Raw genomic sequence first — 25,272 nt, 5'->3', positions numbered from 1 at the left:
TTTATTTGTTCTTGTTGTCTTGAGAGATCATTAGTTTCTACTTCCTCAATTCTAGCCTTTAGGGATTGATTTTCGGCTATAATCTTTCGGTTTTCGGCCATAATCTTCTGGTTTTCGGCCATAATCTTCTGGTTTTTGGCCATAATCTTCTGGTTTTCGGCCATAATCTTCTGGTATTCCTTTTCAATCTGGTCATTTCTTGTGTTCAATTTGCTTATCAGTTCATTTGGTTTCTGAGCCTCGCTTTCCAGTTGCAAGATTCTACCTTTTAAACTGTTATTTTCTTGCCAGATCTCTTCCATTTTCCTCAAAATCTCAGTTTTGAACTCTTCCATAGCTTGTGAGGAGTTTTCCTTATTTGGGGAGGGTCTGGATGGTTGTTTGTTCTCCTCTGTTTGCTCGGTTGTCTGGATTTTCTCTGTGTAAAAGCTGTCGAGTGTTAAAGACTTCTTTTTTTTGTTATTATTCTTTCTCTTCTGAACTTCCTGTGACTGATTAGCCATCATTAGCCCAGCAGCTTCTCAGGTTTATCCTCGTGCTCAGTGTCTGTCAGAGATCTATTGGCTCCTGAGGTCTGAGTTCTAGTTTTTTCCAAGGTCAAGCCCCCTGGTGGACTCTCTTGCTTGATCCTCTGCAGGAGGTTCTTTTACAAGTCTCAGGGAGCTACTTCCACAGTCGTATACCCGTCTGCACTGGTTCCCCACTTAGGCTTTAGTTCCTGGCTGTGTCTGCCTCCACCCACGCCTCCGCAGTGCCTGCGCTCTGCTCAGCCGGCACTCTGCGCCCAGCGTCCTGCTCCCGCGCGCTCAGATTTCGCGTGCCTTTTTTGGCTTAATGGGGTCCTAAGTCTTGGTGCTCTCAGGAACAGGTCCTGGAGCTGCCAATGACTCGATGGGTGCCCCAAACTTGCTCTATTTCTTTTTAGCTGGGTTTGGAGCTACAGGTGTTGTGTGTGGAGGGGTTGGGGGTGGGGCGGTTGCTCAGCCCGCGATTTAGTGAGAGCCCTTTATAGCATGGAAATGCCTCGATTCCACGTACCTTCCACGCTGTGCCCTGTTGTGGGGTTCCTCCATTCGTCTGGACTTGTTTTTATGTCCCCTTGAGGAGTTTTGTGTGTTTCGGTCAGGAGAGGTTAAGAGCTGCTTCTTACTCTGCCGCCATCTTAACCCGGAAGTCCTCCAGAAGCTTTTGCTGCTAATTCAGCTGCCCTAAGCCTGTTGCCACAGTGGGGCCTGCCTTGGCATGCTGCTTTGCACTTCACTTCCATCCTGGTGCAATAAATCTTTTGTGCTAGCCTTCTAAATTGTTTTAGGCTGAAAGATTATTTTACCCTATATTTTTGCAAATTATGCTGCTCCAGAATTCGTTTTGAGACATTATATCATAGAATTTGCTAAAGATCAGTTGGGTCTATGTATCTTCTCCATAATTTTGGCTCCTCCCATCAAAAAATTGCAATCTTAATATGATTCACTAGTGTAACATGTCAGCCAAGAAGGCTAATGCTACCCTGTTCAGACCATATTCAGTGTCATATTCAGTTCTAAATGTCACTTTTTGGAAAGAATTGATAAACTAGGGAAACTTCAAAGAAAGAACTAGAATTCTGAAGGGACTATATACGAGAATTGGCTGAAGGAACTAGTGGTTTTTAGTCCAGAAAAGAGATTTTGAAGGTCTCCAAATACTTGAAAAGTATCATATGGATGGTGAAATTAAAGTCAGTCTCTTTGAGAGAACAGAACTAAGGAATATGAATAAAAGTTTCAGAGTCTAACTTTGGCTTGATGTTAAGAAAAAACTTCTTATAAATTAGAACCATCCAGAGATGGAAAGAGATTCTTCTTCAGGTAGTAGAAATCTCCTTATTCAAAGTCTTCCTGCAAAAGATGGATGACTGCTTATCAGCTGCGATGTAGTGGGGTTCTTATACAAGTATGGTTTGTATAGATGGTCTCTGAAGCCTCTTCTAACTCTGACATTTGGTGTGATTCTATAACAAGTGTATGCGTGTATTTTTTTTTAAATCACCAAGTTTTTCATCTTAGTTTCTTTACTTGGCCTAAGATTCCTAGTGATTTAAAATTTATCTGAAGAGAGGAGACTGAATCAGATAATATCTCACATCCCTTCTAGCTTTATGGCCCTGCGATTAAATCTCCTGACTCTTGTTTGGCAATTTGTATTTTGTACTCTAGGCTCTGAATTCTTAATCTTTATTCATCACCTTTGCATCTTTATGAGCTCTTCTTTCACCATTTGGCAAAGTTTGGGTAAAAATTCTACTGGATCTGTATTTAATGTCTACTACTCTGTACTATTGTAGATTTGCACTTTTTCTGTGAGTTATTGTCTTAGAAAGTTGCCTTAAGCACAAAAAGCTTATGTGACTTCCCAAGGTCACACAAATAGTATACTTCAGAAGAGAGACTTCCAATCAGGCTTTCTTGAGTCTATCCATTATGTCATGTTGCCTCTCTAAGTGCCTTGTTACTTCATACATAGCAAGTATTTAATAAATACATGTTGAATTATATTAGAGGAACTTGTGGCATCTTTGTTTTAAGAGTCTTGAGATATGGATAATGCTTACTTACAACCTATTGTCACTTGAGTCTGGCAACTAGAATATAATTGGTTAATTCTGTTCCTATAAAGTTGCTTCAGGTATACATAGTATACAGGGCAACAAAGCAAGGGGGACCCAGTAGAGTGACAGAGGACATTTATTGGTCATGGTTTATAGAGTCATAGGATTATAGATCTAGAGCTGAAAGGAATCTTAGGAGGTCATTTAGTTAAATGTCTTCATTTTATAGGTAAGGAAATGACATCTTGAGAGATGAACTGATTTTCCCATAGTAGTAGAGCTTTGTGATCCCAGAAGTGGTGAGGAACCATAAGGAAGCTATCATTGCCTGTCCTTTTGAGAATGGAGGCAAAGTAGAGAGAAATGATTAGAGGAGTAGTGTAAAGATAAGATGGGAAGTCCAAGACAGCAGCATAGCCATGATATTAACAAGGAACCAAGAGAACATCAAAATAGGCTAAGCAGTACTTCATCTCACTGTTAGAGAGGAAAGTACAGTTTATAGAGCAGAAGATTAAATCAAAACCAAGGCACATACTTGGAAAAGAAATCAGAAGCCCAGAGAGACATCATGTGGAAGAGGGAAAATTGCTTTGGTTTCAGTACTCCTTTGGTTTACTGGAGTGGTGCAGTTGCCATATCCCTCCTAGACACTTACAAGGCCAACACCTTATTTGACTCAGAACACAGTCCCAGTCAAACAGGTTCACTTAATATTGTGACATGGTGGAATTTAATTTTTGACAGTGAAACTAAATGATGTACAAATAAATGATAGAACAAAAGTAACTGCATAATTTTATTAATGCAAAGAAAATGGAAACATAAAGCACAAGGTGAGTAGTTACTTTAATTGTAAATATAGTAACATGTTAAACAAACTTTGCCTTGTTATATTTAAAATTTTAAATTTAATTTAATGACATTCCATTTTTTCTAATCATCATACCAATTTACATAATTGGTCAAATTGCTTTCTCCAGAATATCCTGACTACCTATATAGTATCAATTCATTAGTTATTATACAGAGATCTATTTAGATTACCAATGTTTAAATCAAAGTTTGTAACTGATCTAAAAATGTTTCTACCATTTTGCCACTGCCACTGTAGACACAAAAGTTTCTAGAGCATCCTGAAAACTGTTTTGCATTTTTATTTGTTTGTGGCTAGTTATGGCCAAAGAATGTATCACCTAATGGCCAACTTGTTCATCAAGAACCTCATTGTATCTAACTGGTAAGCTGACAGGTAAACTGTTGCCTCCACAAAAATCTTAGTCAATTGACTTTGTCATAGCATTGAGATGATCCTTTAATCTTGAAAGTTATGCCAGCAGAATATAAACTCTTTCCAGTTATGCCAAGCCAGAATATTTTTTAATAGTCTTACTGACAAATTATGTTTTTGCTAGATGATGTTTATGTATATATATATATATATATATATATATAGGTGTGTGTATGTACATATTTGTATAGAGAGAAAGAGGGAGGAGGGAGAGAGAGAGAGATTCATATAGAGATAGACTTCCACAGTTAATTAAACTAATGTAAGCTGATGACATAGATCTAATAATTGAGAAAATACTGATAGAGAGAATGAAGAACCAAGACAGTCTTTAGGAACATCCATGGATAGGGCTCAAGACATTCATGATAATCCAGCAAGATAAGGAATGGTCAAATGTAGTAGGAAAGCCAAATATCATGAAAACCTAAGGAAAATAGAGTATTTAGGAAGAGGAAGTAGTTAGCATTGACAAAAACAGCAGAGAGTTCAAAAAGGGTAAGGCTCAAGTAAAGACAATAATATTGAATTTAGCAATTAATTTGTAATTTGCTAATTACACTGGTAGCCTTGAGAAAGTATTTGGACATACCATGCATTTCCCCATTAACCTTTGTGTTACTTGAAATTTTGATTTTTCAGAGCTTGTACTCTGCCATGATTCATAAATATTTAGCACTGCCAAAAGAATACTGGTTTGTAAATGATGGGTTTTTATGTTAAGAAATCAATATGACATTAGTGAAAAGATCATAGTTTCCTAATTCTTTCTTTCTCTTATGCAGTTATAGACTTGGCTCATTGTCCATCTACAGTGCTTGTACAAGAGGTATAGTAATGGACCAGAATGAGTTTCAAATTTAAGAGCAACCCAGATATACTCATTCTTCCTCCATTTGCATTATCTGTGTAGATTGTTAGGTCAATCTCTTGAGTAATTGTGGATCTCATTTTGGGAAGACTTGTATTATTCTGGGACTTGGTTCATCAGCACAATAACATCCATATGGAGGAGTATTTGGAAGAGTTCACCATCAATGGCAGGGGTTCTTAATTTAGGAAAATGAATTAAAAAATATTTGTAGCTATTTCAATATAAATAATTTCTCTTGTAATCCCATGTCTTTTACTTTATGTATTTAAAAGCTATATTCTGAGAAGAGATCCATGGACTTTATCAGGTTGCCAAAGGGATCTATTATAAAATCAGTGCTTAAGAACCCCTATCATATAGGGAATCCTTTTCCATTTGCATTTTATGAAAATGCATCCCAAAATGCACAGTGGTAAGCATTTTTGGTAAAGATTACCTCATTTGTTATTGCTAATCAGAAGATGACTAGACAATGTTTTCTTTTGGCTATATCTATCAAAGAATCTCATATAATACTAAAATAAGTATGAGAATCATCACATTGGAAAGAATCATTGAGGCTTTTTCTTTAACAGTAGAATGCGCTTTTGTAACCAAGAAAGAATGAGATCTTGAATTCTCTATACAATTTACTTGTGTATGTCCCTCATCTCTCTTCATCTCCAGATGAAGATCAACCATCTTCAGTTGAACCCTCACCCCCCATAGGTATCTCAAACTAAGTATGTCCAAAATGAAAATCATTATCTTTGTGATAGAATTTAATTTCCTTAGGGGCAGGCACTATTCCATTTATGTCTTTATATTACTACCACTTAGCATAGTGCCTAGCATATAGTATGCACTTAAATGTTTATTGTTTGATAAAATACAAGCTTTTCTGTATGGCATTTAATAATTAATAATCCGGTTTAACATATTTTTCCAGTCTGATCATATATTGCAAACTCTAAATTCTAGACAAACTGGCCTTCTTACTGTTTTATATTCATAGCATTCAATTTTCTGCCTCTGTAGCTGTATATACTGTCAACCATGCTTTGAATCTTCTTCCTTCCCTCACAATTGTTCAGGATGTGAAGGACTGGGTAAGTTGTGATTTGCATTGATGAAGAGAGTCTTTAATCAGTGACATCACAAGATTAATAAGGTATAATGAAATAGTGAACAAGATCATACATTTTACTGGTGGCTCCCCAAGTGGGATAACACAACTTTTTTTTTTTCCCCAGAAAAATATGCAGTGATGTTGATCATTTTTTTCCTTTCAAAAACACATGTAAATAGATTTGTGATAGAAGATATTTAAGATGAGATACACTGAAGAGTAAGTAGTATACAAATAGATTAATAAGCGCAGAAACTATACTACGTTATGTATCATTACAAAGTTTGTCAATAATTTCTTTAACTTGGATGTAAAAATCAATCATGCCTATGCTTCTCATTCTTTCACTGTTGGATTTGTTGCTGTTATAAGAGTTTTTTTTTGACATTGATCATGTTTTATTATTGAAAAGAAATTGTTAAAACTAACTAATGTCATTTGCCATGCCAGTGGCAAAAAGTCGCAGTACAGTGGAAGGTCATATATTTCAAGCTTTTTTATTTCTATGACAGAGAAAACATTGTGTTTTGTTACTAATAAAAGTCTGTCAGTGGCAAAAGAATAGAGTTTGCATTGTCACTGTGGAACTAGTCATAAAGAAAAGTTTGTAATCTAGAAGGAAAACTGAGAGAGGAAAAGTAAAGTGTTCTAAACTAAGGTTTATGAGGACAACAAAATATGTTTACTGCAGTGAATAAATCGAATGCTGCTGCAGTTCAAACAAGATTTGCTTCTTTGCAGCCCATTGCAAAGTGATCAAAGTCATTTACAGATGGTGACTTCATAAAACATTGTTTATTAAAGACCTGAAATATTTTATTTTGGGAAAACAGTAAACTTTTAAAAATGTGTTTGTTAGTGAACCCAGTAACTGAATGCATTAACAAAGTGACTGGGGATTTATGTTGACAAAGAAGAAAATCAAATACTTTTCAGCATTTTCCATCACAATTTATGAGAACATAGACATTATAGATCCTGCTTAGTTTCCTGTTTTTATTAAGGGCATGACTGACAAATGTAAAGTTGTAACTAGTTCCCATGAAAGGAAAAACTGGTGCCAAGGAAATTTTTTTGGAAGTACTAAAATCCCTTCGAGACCCAAAGATAATTTTTTGCTGATAATGGTTTTTCTCCAACCTCAGAGAGGAAATTGTTAATGGTTAGCATTTCAAGTTGGAAAATTGGTCTCTTGGAACCTGGTTCTTTTAAAAAAATATTTCTTGCATAATCAACATACAATGTACCAAAAGTTCGCAAATGAATCACGGTAATATTAATGCCATTAAAATGATAAATTTTATTTGTGCGTCCAATGACTAAGCTGTGTGTTTGCTTTAAAAGGATTTTTTTTGAATAGTTGGAGAAATTAAAACTTTTTGTGGCAGATAAAAAAGCATTAAGTAATTGAGTCAATATGAATATCAAAATAAGTCTGGACTCAAATCAATATGGATGAATTAATTTTTTTCCTTGTGATTATAATAACACTTGAATTGCTTTTGTATATAAAGAATCAGGACAGCAAAGATTTATACACCAATCCTTGATTGTATTAAATGAAACTTTCAAGGTTACATCTTAAGTTATTTGGAAAATTAGTTAAAATCTCATAGGTTTGCTCATTTCTTGACACTAAATCCCTTAGTTATTCCACTTGAAAATACTCAAGAATATGACAAAAAGATATCCTTACCAAGAGTAATCAGGGGAAAGATTTAAGAATTTTATAGAACAAAAGACTGAATTTGTATTATTTGTTCTTTGCATTACCATTACCATTCGTATACATGTATTTTTACTGTTATATTTTGTTTCCATATTCCCTATATTTCACTCTCTGCCCCTACTCTGAGAACCATGCTCTGTAACAAACAATTTAAAACTGGAAGAAAACTTTAGCAAAAACAATCAACTGTTGACTTGGAAAAACTCATAACCACTAAAGAAATCATAAAAACTAAATCTTTAATCAGGAAAGAGACAAGTCCTTAATATTTTGGCTGCCACACAGAGCCCAGCACTAAATACCAGAATCATGACTCTGGGGTTCTGAGGACAGTGTTTCTGAGAGAATCACCACATTAGATGATTCTCCAGAGAACAGCAGAAGATAGGGACCTTATATACCTTTTGGGGAAACTAAAGAGAGGAAAGTATGATTGATTGGCTTCCCAATGGTTACAAAGAAATGAGAAGTCCAAGAAAGGATTATCAGGGAGAGGCTGATGCTTCACAATGGTTAGATACTAAAGAAAGAGTCCAGCCAAGGACTGGATTACCTGGAAGAGATCTCTGATACAATGGGAGAAGCTTCTAAGACAAAAAGGGTACTTAAACATTTGATTATGTCTACTAGTCCCACCTAAACTGGGATCAGTAAGTACTTTAAGGTCTATATTGTTCAGTCAGAAACTAGGTTAGTCTGGGACTCCCCTTAAGGTAAGTTTCCAAGGGATAGGGACAAACTTGGGGTTCCCAAAAACCCAGATGATCCAACATATTGAAAAAGTCTGTTAAATGTAAAGTTTCATACCTGTTATTTACATTATCATTAACTGGAAGTAAAAAGGGCTCCAGAAAGTTTGTAAATAGAATTGGCTAGTTTTTATAACATGCCATCTTTATTAAAATTTTTAGCAAAATGACCGCATTAGATTTTTATTCATATTTGACAAAAGATAAATATCCACCTTTTAAGTAGTTTTTGTTGATTTAATTATTCAATGCTTGGCATACATTTTGGACAATTCTTTCTGCACTGAAACAAAATAATTCTAAAACTTGAAAGAGTAACAGAATATCATATAAAATATACAATGGAAGTGTTATTCAGCAATCAAAACGTTCCCAATTTAGTAACCAACTGCCAGTCAAGTTGCTTTCATTTTTGAATGATATATATTCTAGTAAGTTTAGTAACTTGTTTTCTTATATTTTCCATTTCGTCATAATTTATTTTAAAATTAAAACTTGTCATTTGGTTTAACAGATTCAATGTTTTTCTTTCAAATTTATTAATTTATTTGATATTTTTGGTTTTTATTTCAGCGTTTAATTGATTTAAAAACTTTTATCCTTTAAAAAAGGTTTTTGTCATTTTTTAGTAGGATACCCCAAACCTTGATCTGTTCTTTCTTTTTTGTTGATGAAAATGTTTAGAGATATAAATTTTCTTGCTAAGGATTATTTTGCCTATACTCATGTTAGGTATTCAATAAATGTTTATTTATTGACTAATTTTAATTCTTTTTTCAATTGCCCTTTACTGAATATAAATTTTTGAACTATTGTTAATGAGGGATATGTTTATTATTCTCTACACATCTTTTACTCAGTTGAATAGACTGCTACTTGTTATTTCTAATTATGTGGAAGAATAAGTATTCCTCCTCATTCCTTCACTTCTATTCCTCAGCATATCCTCTCCCACTTTCCTTTCATTTCTTCTTTTGATCTTTAAGTGTAATTACCCATTCCCAGACTTTTTGTCTTATTTGACTCCTTCCTTTTTGTTTCCTTTCACTCCCATGTTTATGTTTCAATATTTCTCCTGAACTATGGCCTTTTCATTATTAATGTTTGAGTGTCCTTTATTTCATTTAAAGTCTTTTTCTTCTTCTGTAGGATTATACTCAGTTTTTCTGAATTATTTTTGGATTAAGTCTATATATTTTGTTTTCTGGAATATCACATTCCACACTTTCCTCTCCTTTAAAGTAATATTTGCTGAAACTTATGTGATCCCTACTAGTTCCTTGACACTTATAGACTCTCGACTCCTTACAGTATTTTTTATTTGACTCGAAAGCTTCTTCTTCAGGATACTCTCCTGACTCTTGTAAGAGGGGAGACTAGATATTTAAGGTATGGTCACCAGAAATCGATTAACTTGATTTCAAAATAAAATAGACCCAAGTCAGGATGACATTTATGGTGGTTTATTTACAATTAGGAAGGTTGAAGGTAGGGAAATTGAGAGAGAGAGAAACTCTGGCCCAGACCAGAGGCCTGAACCAGGTAGGAATTTAGAGGCCCCAGCAGAGGAGCACAGAGGTTAATTAAACAAGGGTTCTAGCCACAAGGCCTCCTCCAATAAGAGAGGCCTCCTTGAAGCTAGAGCCTCCAGAAACGCCAAGGGAAGAGAGAGTTAACCTGACTTACCCAGGTGACAATTCAAAAGGAAGCAGTCTGAGGTCTCACACCAGAGATCCTTCCACACCAAGTTCAAAGCGCCAACTCCCTCCACAGGAAGTTACCATCATATTTAAAAGGTAACATCTTTCCTCACTTCCTGCATCCACCTCCAATTTCAAGTGGACAAATGGCAGCCTTAACACTGTTTTGGACTGCCAAAGGGCAGCCCCTTGTTTTTAATTTGTCACTTACTATCATGTGTGGGTAACAGACCTCTCCCTTCCCCACTTCATTCTAAGTTGGGTGGGGTGACATTATTTCTGGTGGCTAGAGTCTAAACAATGAATGAGGGTGAGCTAATTCCATTTACACACTCTCCACATTATTCATTATGCCCCTGCACAAATACCTTCTCCTTCCTACCTTCCCTAGCTTTTCACCTTTTCATTTATCATCTCCTATTAAAATATAAGCTTCTTCAGGGAAGTAATTATATTTATTTTTGCCCTCTATTTTTTATTCTCTTAGTACAGCACAGTGTCTGCCACATAGTAAGGGCCTGTCAACTTGACTTTTGACTATTTGAGAATTTCTCTCAGGAAGTGATAAGTGAATCCTTCCTTTTTGGGGGGCAACATTTCTAATATCTGGCCAGTCTTCTCAGATTTCTTCTTTTCTTTTTCATATGTTTTTCTTTTGCTAAATATTTCGCAATTACATATAATACATTTTTAAGCATTAAAAAAAATTGAATTCTAATTTCTCTCCTTTTCACCTTTCCCCCTCTCCTTGAAAAGCAATTCGATATACAGTTATGCTTGTGAATTCTTACAAAATATATTTACATATTAGCCATGTTACAAAAGAAAACACAAAACAAAGCAAGGAAACTAAAGGAAAAAAAAGAATACTTCAAAAAATATGCATTCAGAGTTAATTAATTCTTTCTATGGAGATGGATAGCATTTTTCATATAGGTCCTTTGGAATTGTCTTGGATCATTGTCTTGATCAAAGTAGCTATGTCTTTCACTGTTGATAATTTTTATAATATTGTTGTTACTGTGTATAGTGTTCTCCTAGTTCTGTTCGCTTCACTATGTATTGTTGTGGGGGAGGAGAACCCCTGGGTTCATGAAGTAACTTTCTCAAGAATGAGAGAACTCTGAAACTTAGCTTAAAAGTAAAAAGAAAGATTTATTAGTAAGATAGGATTAATGACCATCAAGACCGCATGAGTGGAACAACCCTGGGGGTTGCTCCCAAGACACAGCACAGCATGGCAGCATGAGTGGAACAACTATAGGAGTTGTTCCCCGAATACTTCAGTTCAGGGGTTTTTATATTCTTTACAATAGTGTGTATGTGAAGTTATGTACATGACTCTCCAGTCATAGGCACTCAGGTATTTGGTGAGGTGAGGGGTCTGTCTGAGACCCTCAGGGCCTGGGCTATCAAGGTGTAGCCTGGAGGTGTATCTCTTTGTTTATCTCAACCTAAAGGACTATCCAAGGTTATAATAGTCTTTGGTTTGGGAGTCACAAGGACAGGAAGGGGGAAGGGAATTTCCCTATTTACAGTTTGCCTGAGTTAAGGGGTGCAGGGTCCATGCCATCTCTTTACAATGCCCATGTCAGTATGAGTTCATATAAGTCTTCCCAGGCTTTTCTGAAACCACCTTCTTTATCATTTCTTACAGCACAACAGTATTCCATCACAATTATATACTACAACTTATTCAGCTATTCTCCAATTTAGCTGGAATTTAACTAGCTGGAAGTCTCATCTGGTTGAAAGCAAACACTACCTTGCACTGGCCCAATTTAGGGACTGGGGCTGATTTGAGATTAATTCTGAGTACCTTTGTACTACTGGTCTAGCTTTGTTGTGAGCCTAGGGCTGAGTCCTTCATCTACTCTTAGCAGTTCTGTCCTGCTGAAAAAGTTCTTTTTGGACCCTATCAGGTTGTGTCTATAATTCTGACTTCTTTTAGGTGGACCCATCTTGATTGCCAACTCCTGTTTAGAGCCTTAAGTACACTAGTCTCTTGATTATGGGCCAGATTTGTGATCTTAGGCATAGAAGATGACCCCTTGTAGTTCCCTTTTAAATTTTCTAATCACTACTACTTCTGGTGCTTTTACCACTATTTTTCAAAATAAATATGTAAATAGACTAAAATAAAACCATCCATTATACTTTATTTTTGCATATAGTCCAATTTTTCACAGAACCGCTTTTCCCTCCAAAAGATTCTATTTTTTTATAATGTATATTTGGCCTATGTATAATGTGAGTTTGAGATCTCTGTACTGAGTAGGTTGGTCTAGATCACCTTTTAGGTCCCTGCCATCTCTAAATCTATGGACGTTTGATCCTATGAAGTAATCTATCATTTGCCATCTGCTGGAAGAGGAAATCTCTCAAGGAAGGCTGTTCTACTTGCAGATAAGTAGTGTTAAGAAATTTTTTCTTTTCAGATAGCCAAGATTTGCCTTTTTTGCTGCTTCCTCAGATTGCTCCTAGTTCTGTCCCTAGAGGAAGGTGGAGTGGAACAAGTCTAATTCTCTATCATATAATAACCCTTTGGATGCTTAAAAATCACTATTATATTCAAACCCATTCCTCTGTGTCTTCCCCTTTCCAAGTGAAACATTAACATTTCTATCATTTGATCATTATTTAGCATTAACTTAAAATCCTTCACTATCCTAGTTGCCATCCTTAGAATGTTCTCTGTATTATCAATGTTCTTCTTAAACTGTGACACTGAGAACTAAATAGTATCCCAGATATACACTTAGATCAGAATGCAGAAGAACCTTTCTTCTTTATTTCTAAAAATATTTCCTCTCATCATAGCCCAATATCCCATTAGCATTTTGGGCTGTCATATCACTTTTTGATATTCACTAAAATTCCCAGGTCTTTGTCATATAAATTACTATATAACCACACTCCTTCCATGTTATAGGTATAAAGTAGATTTTTTTAAGAAGCTCAAATGTAATACTACACTTTATTAAATAAATTTCCTCTTATTTGATTCAGGACCATATTTTATTTTTGACAATCTTTTTGTATCCTTACTGTGCCATCCATTATGTTAGCTGTCTCTCCCACTTTTCATCTTCTATAAATTTGTTAAGTATATCATCAATTCCTTTATCCAATTCTTAATAAAACTGTTAAACTCATAAGACCAAGCACAAATTCCTGGGAATGAGGAAACTGAGGCAAACAGACATTAAATGACCTGTCCAGAGTCATGGAGCTAATATCAAAGGCCAGACTTTAACTCAGGTCTTCCAGAATCTAGGATTGGCACTCTGTCCACTGCAACATCTAGGTGTTCCCATCACCACATCCACCCCAAGAAGTGATCCTATCCCTATTTTGATGATCCTATTTTCCTCAATGTGGCTAAAAATAATTCTTTCTGGTTGTGTTAATTTTTCTTGTCATCCTCAGCATATTCTGAGTTCTAGCTTTTTTGGACATTATTCTTACAACCATGGCATGCCTTTGAATTTATCCTCTGTTATTTACTCTTGCTTCCATCTTCTGTACATATTTTTAAAAAGTATAAATTCATTTGTGTGATTGTTATTCACCTTCAATGATTTCTTGAACACTTGTAATTTTTATTTTCATTGAAATCATTTTACTTCGTACTTTCATAATTTCATTTTTGAGAATTTCACACCCCTCTGGGCCTTATTTCTCCTGTAGAATTTTGGTCCATAGAATATGACATAGTCTTCTTCCTTACCCTTTGAAATCTTCTTTCTCAAAATATGGGATGCATGTTAGACACTGCCCAACTTTTCTTTTGTTTGTCATACATTCTAGGGGAGAGTGGTCACTTTTTCCAAGATTTGCATCATTTTCATTCCAATAACAAATTCCCTTCTCTTGTATGAAAATCTAATCTAGCATAAAATCCCTTCTTGTTGATTCCTCTACCTTTTAAGAGATGAAATTATTGTTTTGGAGTTAAGTAATATTGGCTGGAACTGCATGAAAAAAAGCCATAACACACACACACACACACACACACACACACACACACACACACACACAGAAGTGTTAAGAAGCTTAGTATAACTGTTGGAAATTGTAGGGAAAGTCAGTGAGATAGCTTACCCAACTGAAGCAGAAGGTTCCCTTTAACCATAAACCTAAACAGGTCATTCTATGAGCATTCTTGTTAAATGGGTCTTACTGTAATGTTTTATGAATCCTGTAGCATATTAAATCACAATGATACCTATCTCTACTTTCAAATTCTAGAATTCTTCCAAATATCTGGCTAGGAAGCTGCCCTCGACAGTTGGAGCACGTAACCATCAAATTGAAGCACGAATTAGGAGTTACAGCAGTAATGAACTTTCAGACTGAGTGGGATATTACTCAGAATTCAGCAGATTGCAACCGCTACCCAGATCCCATGACTCCAGAGACCATGATCAGGCTCTATAAGGAAGAAGGAATTGTCTATGTGTGGATGCCTACTCCAGACATGAGTACTGAAGGTAATGATTCCACTTGTTGCCTTTCTGTTAAATATTTTAAGGGAACCCTTGAAAATGCATGCATCACAAATTATCCAAAATTCAAGTGGTAGAAATCTTATTTTATATTTAGCCATATAATTTTATTATGCATCTTGTATTCTGACTTCACAGTTAAAGCTCTGATGAAATTGACTCCAGACCAATTTATTTTTCTAAAGTGTTTTTCTAAGATCGTTATATCTATTTGTCACCTCATAAGATGTGTATAATCATAGATTCTTTTTAAAAATCCTCTTACTTTCTGTCTTAGAAGTATCATATTAAGTATCAGTTCTAAGGTAGGAGAGCAGTAATAGTTAAGACAGTTGGGGTTAAGAGACTTGCCCAGGTTTACCCAGATAGGAAATGTCTGAGGCCAGGTTTGAACACAGGACCTCCCATCTCTAGGTTGGCTCTCAATCCATTGAGCTTCCTCGTGTCCCCAATGATAGATTCTTAGTTTTTATTTATCTGTATTTTAAGGAAGTCTGACTTTCTTATATTTGAGATCTGACAATACTCCAATGACTATACAAACATGCCAGCCCATACTGTGCAATTGTTAGTCCTATACCATTAGTACTCCCACAGAGGGGTTTGCCTGATATAGTAGAGATCTTCTTTTTATTCTCTTGACATTGTGTAGATGAAAGCTGTGTACCTGCTTGTCTTTATGTTGTCTCTCACTCTTCTTTTGTGACCAGCCCTTCTTTTTTCCCTAATGAAGCATTTCTCTAATGAATTTTTGGATACTTTTTCTCCCACATAATTCCTTGTTCCCTTGCTTATGCTCAAGCTTATGTTTGTTTGTTTCCATTGTACTTTCATGGTTCCTAAATTCATTTCTTCAGAGAACTTAATATTCTATTACTGGTAGCCTTATAACATCACCAGAAAAATAATTGACAGACCTTCTTTTCATGGAGCATTTGAAGTTATTAAAAGACTTTTGCAGTTTTTCAGTGGTGATGTAGTCTCCATTAGCTCTGGACTCAATTCATTTTACACACACACACAAACACACACACACACACACACACACACACACACACACACACACACACACACACACACTCTAATGGATTTTCAGGTACAAAATTTCAAATCCAAATCACTGAATTGTTATTTGGGCTGAGATTTTAAAATTTTAATCCTTTGGCTGTAATTCTCCCTCTTCACATTGCAGTTTTCAGTCCTGGTTCTGGCGGTGTTTGGAATAATGCCTAAGTTCACTGAATACTGGGGGACTGGTAACTTGTATTATGCATAGCGAAGTAGGAATTGTTCTTTTTTTTTCCTAAATCATAGAATTCTCTACTTAGAAAGGAGTTTTGAAGTCATCCAGTTTAACTTTTCCCCCATTGGTCCTGCTTCAAGTTTTAGGCCTTCTATTGAACCCTATGGGGCTGTGGTATAAGATCATTCTAGAATGTAATATATGCTATTTTATGGTGAGAGTGAATTGTTACCTTTTACTTTCCTTTCTTAAGATCAGGCTGGACCTTTGACTACAGACCTGAGTAATGCTAGTACCTTTGGACTTCCATCTAGTTTTTATTGCCTGTTTAAGACTTTCTTATAATGGGACTGGCTTTTTTGGAGTGATATATACAGTAACTCACTTGGACATTTGTACAGCAGTGTTCAATAAACCATAAATCACATGTTTTTATTTTCCCAGCCCATACTTGTTCTGTGTTATTCATTCATTCAACAAGTTTTTATTAAGTACCTCCTACATGCCAGGCACTAGGGATATTAAAAAAAAACAAACACATCACCTTCAAAAAATAGACAAAAGAGCATTTGAGCAGTCGAACCATAGTTTCTGCCAGTCAATCAGCATGTATTTCCTGAGCACCTACTATGTGCTACACATTATGCTAAAAACTGGCAATTCTAGTATAAAGAATGGTATAATCTATCCAGTACTGACAATGAGATGACATTCTAATGAGAGGAGTCAGTAAGTATACATAAATATATATTTAGCATAATTATAAAGCAAATAAATAAAAATATATAAATAGTAGTAAAAAACTAAGTTTTTTGAGGGGTCTGAATGAGAGGGCACTAGCACTTGGGAATATCAGGAGAGACTTCATGCAGAAAATTGTCTCAGAACTTCATGTTAAAGGAAGAGAGGCCTCTATGAAACAGAGGTGAGGCAAGAGCACATTCTAGACAGAGGGGATGAATGATGCAGAAGGCCCAGAGACAGGTAATGGAATGTTATTTCTTAGAAACAGAAAGAGGGCAGTTCGGCTAAATAGCAGTGTGAGAGAAGGAGTGTGGTCCAATGAGGCTGGAAAGATAGACTGGGGAGAGATTATGAAGGACTTTAAAAGTTAAATAGGAATTTATATTTTTTTTCAAAGAGGCATTAGCTTCCTATTCCTTTGGAGTTGCTAGAGTAGGAGAGTCATATGGTCAGATCTACACTTGAGGAAAATTACATTGTTAACAGTGCATGGGAGCTCAGTTAGGTGAAAGGTGAGCAGGACATGAACCAAGATCATAGCTATGCTAGTGAAGAGGAGTCAGATACAAGATGTATTGGAAAGAGAAATAATTTTAATATATTTTAATATATTTGTAAGAAAGGCAGCATGTCATAATGGTTAGAAAAATGCCCTCAGTGTTAGAGGCAGGACTTAAAACCAAGTATTTTTCTCAGAGAGAAGTAGGTACAATTGATAGAAAAATGAATCTTACATCAATATTTGGAGTCATATCCTAGCACTTACTATCTGTGTAAACTTGGGAAAGTCCTTGGGCCTCACTTTCCTTTTCTGTAAAATAAGAGAATTGAACTAGATAGCTTCCAAGCCTAAGTCTGAGATCTATGATCTGAGGAACTCTTTGACAACTATTATTCTGTCTTCAACAGTGAAATGCATAGTCCTTACGGCTAAAGGATATCCTCTGAATCAGACCATCTGCAGAATACACTATTCCTGTGTCCCAGTGGGACATTTTATCAATAAATCAATCTGCCTGTGAGGCTCACAGGTTGAGCATGTGAACATATAGATTAATTCAGCTGAATATTTTTAGAGCCCTAGAGAAAAATCTATCTCAAAGTGTTTTGAGCTGCAGCATAATGCTGTCAGATGAAGTCTAAGACAGAAGACAGTTGTTAGGCTAGACTGTCATCACTAGTTGTCACCGAGCTGTTAAAATCAATTGTACAATCGATTGTTACTCTTGTACGCTTTGTTGTAGGCAGAGAAGATATTTAAGTGTTGGGTTTTTTTTCCCCATCCAGAATGTGATTTTACCTTAGCAAGAAAAAACTCCCAAACTGCTGCTTACTTCAAAATCTTTTCAAATTCAGTTTATATTTTTTCAAGGAAACAATTCTTATTAGGATTCCAATTTCTGGCATGGCAACAGATGCTCAGGCTAATTTCTGGGAACAGTTAATGGGCCTTAGTAAAGCCTTGATTGAGGTGAGGTCAGATCCTGAACTCTTCTTCTGACATTTAGAATATTCTGAGTGTTCTTCTTAGTAATCTGCTAATGTGAGTGCCTAGAAGTGTTGTAATGCTAGGGGAACTGTATCTGTATTACATTTTGAATGCTTTAGGGAAAAAGTGTTTTAGATGAATAAAGTAGTCTCAACAAAATCAAACTCAACCCTCCTCCCAATACCTTTTATTGAAGGAAATGTAAATTCACATAAATATGAACATGCATGACTAGCATGTGTGGAAGCAAAATTGAACCTTCCAGAGCTAGTCCTTGGCAAAAATGCAAAGAAGAAGACATTTTTCTTTGGTTCCTTCCTCTCCTCCTTACTAAACTAAAACCAAGTCTAAGAGACTGAGGAATAAAGAATTATTACAGTAGACAAAAGTTTTGGCAGTAAGAAATGAGGAATTGGGCAGAAGCACCCTTTTTTTTTAAACCCTTGCCTTGTGTATTAGAATTAATACTATGTATAAGGCAGAAGAGCAGTAGGGGCTAGGCAATGGGGGTTAAGTGACTTGCCCAGACTTAGGAAGTGTCTGAGACCAGCTTCAAACCTAGAGCCTCCCATCTCTAGGCCTGTCCCTCAATTAACCAAGCCACTTAGTTGCCCCCTGAGAGGGGTACTCTTAAAACCCATAGAGCCCTAATAAGAATAAGGCTTGACAATAAGATTATAGATTTGGATCTGGAAGGGAAGCTGAGGGTCTTCTAGTCCAACCCCTTTACTTTATAAGTGAGGAAATTGTCCCTGATCACACAGGTAGGAAGTCTCAGAGGTGAAATTTGAACAAAGGTCCTCTAACTCCAAATTTGATGCTCTTCTGTATGCCAAATATAATCCCCTTTGTAAGAAGGGGCTAGACAGGCTGGTAATAGGGCATTACACCCTTGGGTCAAGGGCCTTATATACTAGATGAAGACCCATAAAAACTAATGAAGGTGAATTTGGAAGGAGCACTCAGACAGGTAGGAGGAGAACCAGGAGAGAGCAGTCACAAAAACCCTGAGAAGAGAGTAATCAGAAGATAGTCATCTTTTCAAAGGATGCTGAGGTCAAGGAGGATGAGGATTGCAAAAAGGCTGCTAGGTTTAGCAATTAAGAGATTGTTGGTAACTTCAGCAAGAGCAATTTCAACTGAATGATGAATTCAGAAACCACGTTGTAGAGGGGTTTGAAGAGAAGGAGGGTAGAGGAGAAAGAGCCTCTATTGTAGATGGCCTTCTCTAGGAACTGAGCCACAAAAGGAGGGGAGATCCAGGATGATATCTAGCAAGGAGGGTCAGATCAAAGGATGGATTTTTAGAATGTGTGAGACAAAGTCCTCAGCTGAGGAGATGCCATGTCAGGCTTAAAGGGGGATGAAAATATTTGAAATAATCACTGACAATGGGACAGTAGTTTGATTAGGAAGGTGTAAAAAGATTGCCTTGCTTCAGTGAAGGTCCATTTGAGATTATGTAACATAAACTTATAGTGAACACTGTTCCGTGATTTTTTTCCAGCTTTGTTCAGCAACACATGAACAGCAGCAAAGACTACAGACAGAGGGAGTAATGCTGGAGAGTATGACATTCATTTTGTGTTAGATAGGGGAGAGTAGTAATCTGATAATCTTGTTAGAAAAGAAAATGAGTTTCACCTGCCATTAGCCTGTTGTTGATGCATCTCTACTGGTTTTAGTGATTATTGCTTCTCTTTTTGAATAGCCTTACTGTTTATGCCTTGTATTCTAGAAAATTTGAGAAAACACTTCTCTTTCTTCTTTGCAAAGTAGAGGCAGAGGCAATGGTTAAGAGAAGACAGTGGATAGATAACTCTATTGATGACTCAGTTAATATTGCTACACTATTTTTTCTTCCTTTTTGTTCTTTGTTATAAGAGATAGATCTCGAAGGGGGAATGGAAGGATATATTTGGAATCACTGGTAATAGAAAAAAGTAATAAAATTTAAAATATATACATATGTGAAACATATTCATATGGCATATGTACATACATAACATATGCTACATATATGTATATATAAATTAGGCATTTATTAAATGCTTAGTATATGTCATGTTATGTGCTAATTCATGGAGACATAAAGACACAAATGAAGCATCACTTGCCCTCAAGGAGCCTACATATGTACAAAATATAAATTTATACATTGTATTTATACACATGCACAAAATATGGAAATGAACAAATTGGAGTAGAGATATTGACAGAAGATATTTGATTATCTCAAACTTATGATTTCTATTTTAGCAGCTAGTTCCCCCTTATTGATCAGAGTCAAATCTAAAATAGCAATTCAACTCATGATTTCTTCTACCTTTTGAAGAATAAGATTATTATGGTGAGTTAAGAATTTACTAGCTCTTTTCCTTTGGAACAGAAAGAGCTCCAGCAAATATCTAGACAGATAAAGTCCTTCATCACTTTTCTGTTGGGCCTCAGCGAACCGTTTGCTGAAGTCATCATCTATTTCTTCCTTCTGTCCAAATGATCTATAGTATACTTCTGTGGTCAGCTAGTTGGTGCAGTGGATAGAGCAGCAGTTCTATAGTCGGGAACACCTGAGTTCAAGTCTGGCCTCATACTTTCAGTAGCTGTTACACTAGGCAAGTCATTTAACCCTATCTCAGTTTCCTCATTTGTAAAGTGAGCTGGAGAAGGAAATGGCAAACCACCCCAGCATCTTTGCCAAAAAAAAAAAACACAACCCAAATGGGGTCACAAAGAATCAGGGACATAGTTGAAATAAATGAACCATAACAAAAATACTTCCATCACACTATCTTCCTTTATGTCTTCCTCCATTTGGCCTGTGGAAAAAATCAATATTCCCATATGTCCTTTTCATTTCTAATATTCTTTAAGGCTCTAGATGATTATTTCCCCCTCAGGGACCATAAATTTTATTTTAGCCCTTTTTTTGAATGTGATATTGCCCCCTTCCATGGATTTTTTACCTATACGATAACTAATATACTCTTTGATGTCTAGCTTTATTGATATCTATTTTTGCTTACTTCAATATATTATCAGAAAGAAATTTATTATGGCTTAGATGCAAGTTTAAAAACTAAGAAAAACCTGGCATATACTATTCTTGCATTATATGCTGATAGATTAGGTAATTTGCCCAGAGTCACATAGCTAATGACTGTTAAAAGGCAGAATTTGAGTCCAGGTCTTCCTGACTCCGGTTTAGAAATGATTATGCTGCTATGTATTCATGCTATCCAGTCCAAATTATAAATTCAAATTAACATATGCTCAGTGCACTCAATTGACTTCTTTAAATCCTCTGGACTTTATGCGATTCAAGTGGGTACGAATTTTTATTAAATATTATGGAATGTAACACTAAAAGGGGTACCCCCTCCCCCAGAAATGGATGTTTTGATAGAAGGGGGGAGAGAGAGAGAGAGTGAGTGTGTGTCTGTGTGGTGACTCTCTCTTTCAGCACTCTCCTGGGGCCAAATGTAGTCTAGGAGACTTTAAGGGAGTGTCACCCCAAAACTGGGTGACCTAGATGGTCGTGCCACACCATAAGAGTTGAGGGCAAGGCTTTCCTACAAGAGGAGGTAGGTGGTACCCCAATATGATCCTGAATAAGGATGGGGTTCACTCAATCCTCCCTTGAGGTTGGTTAGTTTCACAGCAGGTGGTCTGGCTCAAAAATGAAGGCAACCAGACTAGGCTGTGATTCCCCTTTCCCTTGTTGTCTCTCAGGCACACTGGAATGTGATCTGACTGTTAAGTGACTTTTATTATCCACAAATCAGTGATTTAGGAAAGGGATGAAGGGCAGAGGGATTTTGGGGTGCCCTCTTTGCTATTCCTATGGGGTTTGTTACTTAGGTAGGAACCCTAATGCTTCTAACTCCTAAGCTTCTCCCCCTCCCTTCCCTTCTATTTCTATTTCTAATTTCTGTCCTTTCCTACAATTGTAAGCTTTGACTATAAAGGGTCTCTCAGCAAGGATGAGTAATGGGTGAAGGAGACTTAGAGATTGCTCCCATTGGAGTCCAAAATATTAGCTGACTAGATGGTTGTAGTCTTGAAGTATGAGTTGTGATGAAATGGCTGTTATTAGGGAATCAGGGTTTCAATTTCCAAGAGAAAGATCCTCAGGAAGCTCTCCAGACCAATCAGAGCTGGGTTTTCTTTGTAAGGATGGGATTTGTTCAAGAGGGATGCAACAAAAGGAGGCAGAGAAGGAGTGGCTGACGGTGACAGTTACTGACAGTTGAGAGACCAGAGAGAATTCTATAAGTTTCTCAGAGGAAGGAGGAGAGGAGAGGTCTTTGGGTGGAGGACTAGAGAGAGGGAGGAGGTGGACATCTCAGCTCGAATCCAATCCTGAGGGCTTCCTGAGGATCTTTCTTTGGACACTGAAACCCTGATTCCATGGTCAGAGATTCCTTCACATCTCACCTAGCAAGACTTCAATCATCAAGTCAGCTAAGTTTTTCTTAGTCTCTTTCCCCCATTACCCAACTTTGCTGATAGAATCTTTCCAGTCTAACTTACAATTATAGGAAGGATAGAAATAGAAATAGAAACAGAAGGAGAAGGGGCAGGGAAAGAAGCTTGGGAGTGGGAACCCCAAAGGTTCCCTCCTGAATGAGAGACCCCTTAGAAGTAGAGAAGAGGGCACCCCAAAATCCCTCTGTCCTTCACTTCTTTCCCCAGCCCCTGAATTGTGATTAATAAAAGCCATTCATTAGTCAGATAGCATTCCAGAGTGCCTGAGAGACAACAAAGGAGAGAGGAACCACAGCTTAGTCTGGCTGCCTCCATCTTGGAGCCAGACCACCTGCTGTGAAGTTGCCTGACCTGGATGGGGGCTTGTGTGAACCCCGCCCTCATTCAGAATCATATTGGGGTACCACATACCTCATCTTATAGGGAAGCCTTGCCCCCAACTCCTATGGGGCGCACAACCATCCAGGTCACCCAGTTTCAGGGTATCACCCCCTCAAAGTTTCCCAGTGTATATTTGGTGGGAGGGGAGAGCTAGAAGAGAGTCTCACCACATAGACTCTATCTCCCCTCTATCACAAAATTGGTTATTATTGGCTCTCTTTATTACTCTTACATCTCCCTTCTCACTTCTCCAAGCCCTCAGCCCAAAGACCTCTCTTCTCCTCTTCTGGGAGAAATTCCCCAGAATCTTCTGCCAGTTTCAACTGCCAGCATCTGTCAGCAACTGCCTTCTCTGGCTCCTTTGGTTCCATCTTCCTTGCACAAAACCCCATCCTTACAATATCTTTGGAAGGGCATATAAGTGAAAAGAAATTGAGGTGCTGTTAAGTGAGGTTCTTTTTTTAAAATAAACTTTTGCTCATTCTGTGATTATCCTACTAGGAAGCTATAATCTTATGTCAAGAAAAAATGCTGTACTTACCCAGAAACAGTTATTAACTCTTCCTGCTGAGTTACATTTGCCCAGATATGGAAGAAATTCTATGGAGTAGAGGTGAAGAGAGACCAGGGGTATTGAATGAAATCTTTTGGAGTTGATCCATTGCTTTTGAGTTGAACCTGCTAATGTGTGATTTCATGAAATGTTATTAGCCATCTTGGAAAACTACAAACAACCAAAAAACCAACAAACTGCCCTCTACTTATCTCACCCTGCATGGCATCATGATTTCATGGTGCAACAGACAAGTTATTATTAGTTGTGATATTCAGTTTTTGTTCCTGATGTATATGTGCATTGCTTTTTCAATCCTAGGCAGAGTGCAGATGTTGCCTCAGGCAGTCTGTCTCCTCCACGGGCTGCTTGAGAATGGACACACTGTCTACGTACACTGCAACGCTGGTGTTGGCAGATCCACAGCTGCGGTGTGTGGCTGGCTTAAGTATGTGATGGGCTGGAATCTAAGGAAGGTGCAGTACTTCCTCATGTCCAAAAGGCCTGCTGTGTATATTGATGAAGAGGCACTGGCACGTGCAGAGGAAGATTTTTATCAGAAATTTGGGAAGGTTCGTTCTTCCTTATGTAATCTCTAATGGGTAAAATTTCCAACCTTTCCCTAAAGCTCCTGTCACAGACATAGGGAGATATAATAAGATTGAAAGACAGACTCATATTAAATAGTATTATCATGTGGTTTATTATTGCCATTTATAATTATTATAGTTATCAGTCTGGCATGGATATTTAGTCTCGGCTTTTGGTTTAGAGATATATTTTCTCTGGAACACTTTCTAAACAAACTTTATGAATTGTACAAGAAAGGGCAAAAGTCTTTGGACTCTGCCTTCTCAGTCTTGTGTGGTTCATATAACAAGGTAACAAATACCATTTCCACCACCTGCAGACTACTCCATTTGGTTGACTTATGCCTCAGATGGTCTTATTAAAAATTCATGACTATAGTTACCCTTTCTTGTTGCATTATGTGCAACCATAAGCTACCTAAAAGGGGAGAAAAATCTATAATTGCACAAATTTCACATCTTGCAACAAAAATAACAAAGAAGGTCCTACTGCTTTTTAAATGGTAGCTATCTTTGCCAAATGAGATACCAAGATTGAAGAATGGGAGTTTCATAAATCCTTGCTGATTGGAATGGAATTGAGTTTCTTATTCTATAGAGAGAAGATGCATCAATTTGCCACAAATTTTATAGAAGTGATTATTAATTTTTTTTGTCATGGACTTCATGGGAAGTCTATTCAAAACTATGGTCTTCTTCTCTTAAAAGTGATGTTTTAAAATGGGCAATATATAACAAAAGATTACAAAGGAAACCAAATATATTGAAATAAATTTGTCAAAATATTTTTAAAAAATTCACTAACCCACAGGTTAAGAACCCTTGCCATAGGGAAACCAGGTTTAACACCGATAAATCTGTGAAAAGTGTAAGAAATTACCTTTTTATGTGATTTTAATAAAGGGATTCTATCATGAAAACTGGGTTTTGTATGAGAACAGAAATTTATTTCATCCTTTGTCTTTATATTTTCCAGAACTTTCCAGTATGCTTAGAACAAAGTAGGTACTTAATAAATGCTGATTGATTGATTGATTGATTGGCTACTTGTTTTTTTTTGGAAGAATTAAAAGACAAGTTCATTTGATAAAAAGAGCTAACTGAGAAGGACCCTTTTATAACTTTTAATTGCTTTTGTCTCAGCCCTCCATTAATTAAAGCAACAAAACAAAAAAACCTTACCTTCCATTTTATAATCAACACTAAGTATCTGCTCCAAGACAGAAGAATGATAA

The 25,272-nt window shown here is 36.7% G+C and overlaps 1 protein-coding gene across 3 annotated transcripts in view; it reads left to right on the top strand.

Moving 5' to 3' along the window:
* EPM2A (EPM2A glucan phosphatase, laforin) overlaps positions 1 to 25,070 on the top strand; it is a 185,554-nt gene extending 160,484 nt beyond the window's left edge. For all 3 annotated transcript variants that reach the window (XM_044671609.1, XM_044671608.1, XM_044671607.1), the window contains 2 exons: positions 14,293 to 14,534; positions 23,769 to 25,070. In XM_044671609.1, coding sequence (XP_044527544.1) covers positions 14,293 to 14,534; positions 23,769 to 24,046 — 520 coding nt within the window. In that variant the 3' untranslated portion in view covers positions 24,047 to 25,070. The remainder of the gene's footprint in view (positions 1 to 14,292; positions 14,535 to 23,768) is intronic.
* Positions 25,071 to 25,272: the final 202 nt, after the last annotated feature.

This window comes from Gracilinanus agilis, chromosome 4 (assembly GCF_016433145.1).
Source record: "Gracilinanus agilis isolate LMUSP501 chromosome 4, AgileGrace, whole genome shotgun sequence".
Classification (NCBI taxonomy): Eukaryota; Metazoa; Chordata; class Mammalia; order Didelphimorphia; family Didelphidae; genus Gracilinanus; species Gracilinanus agilis.
The sequence above is the reverse complement of the archived record's forward strand: the minus strand, read 5'-3'. Positions and strand labels throughout refer to the sequence as shown.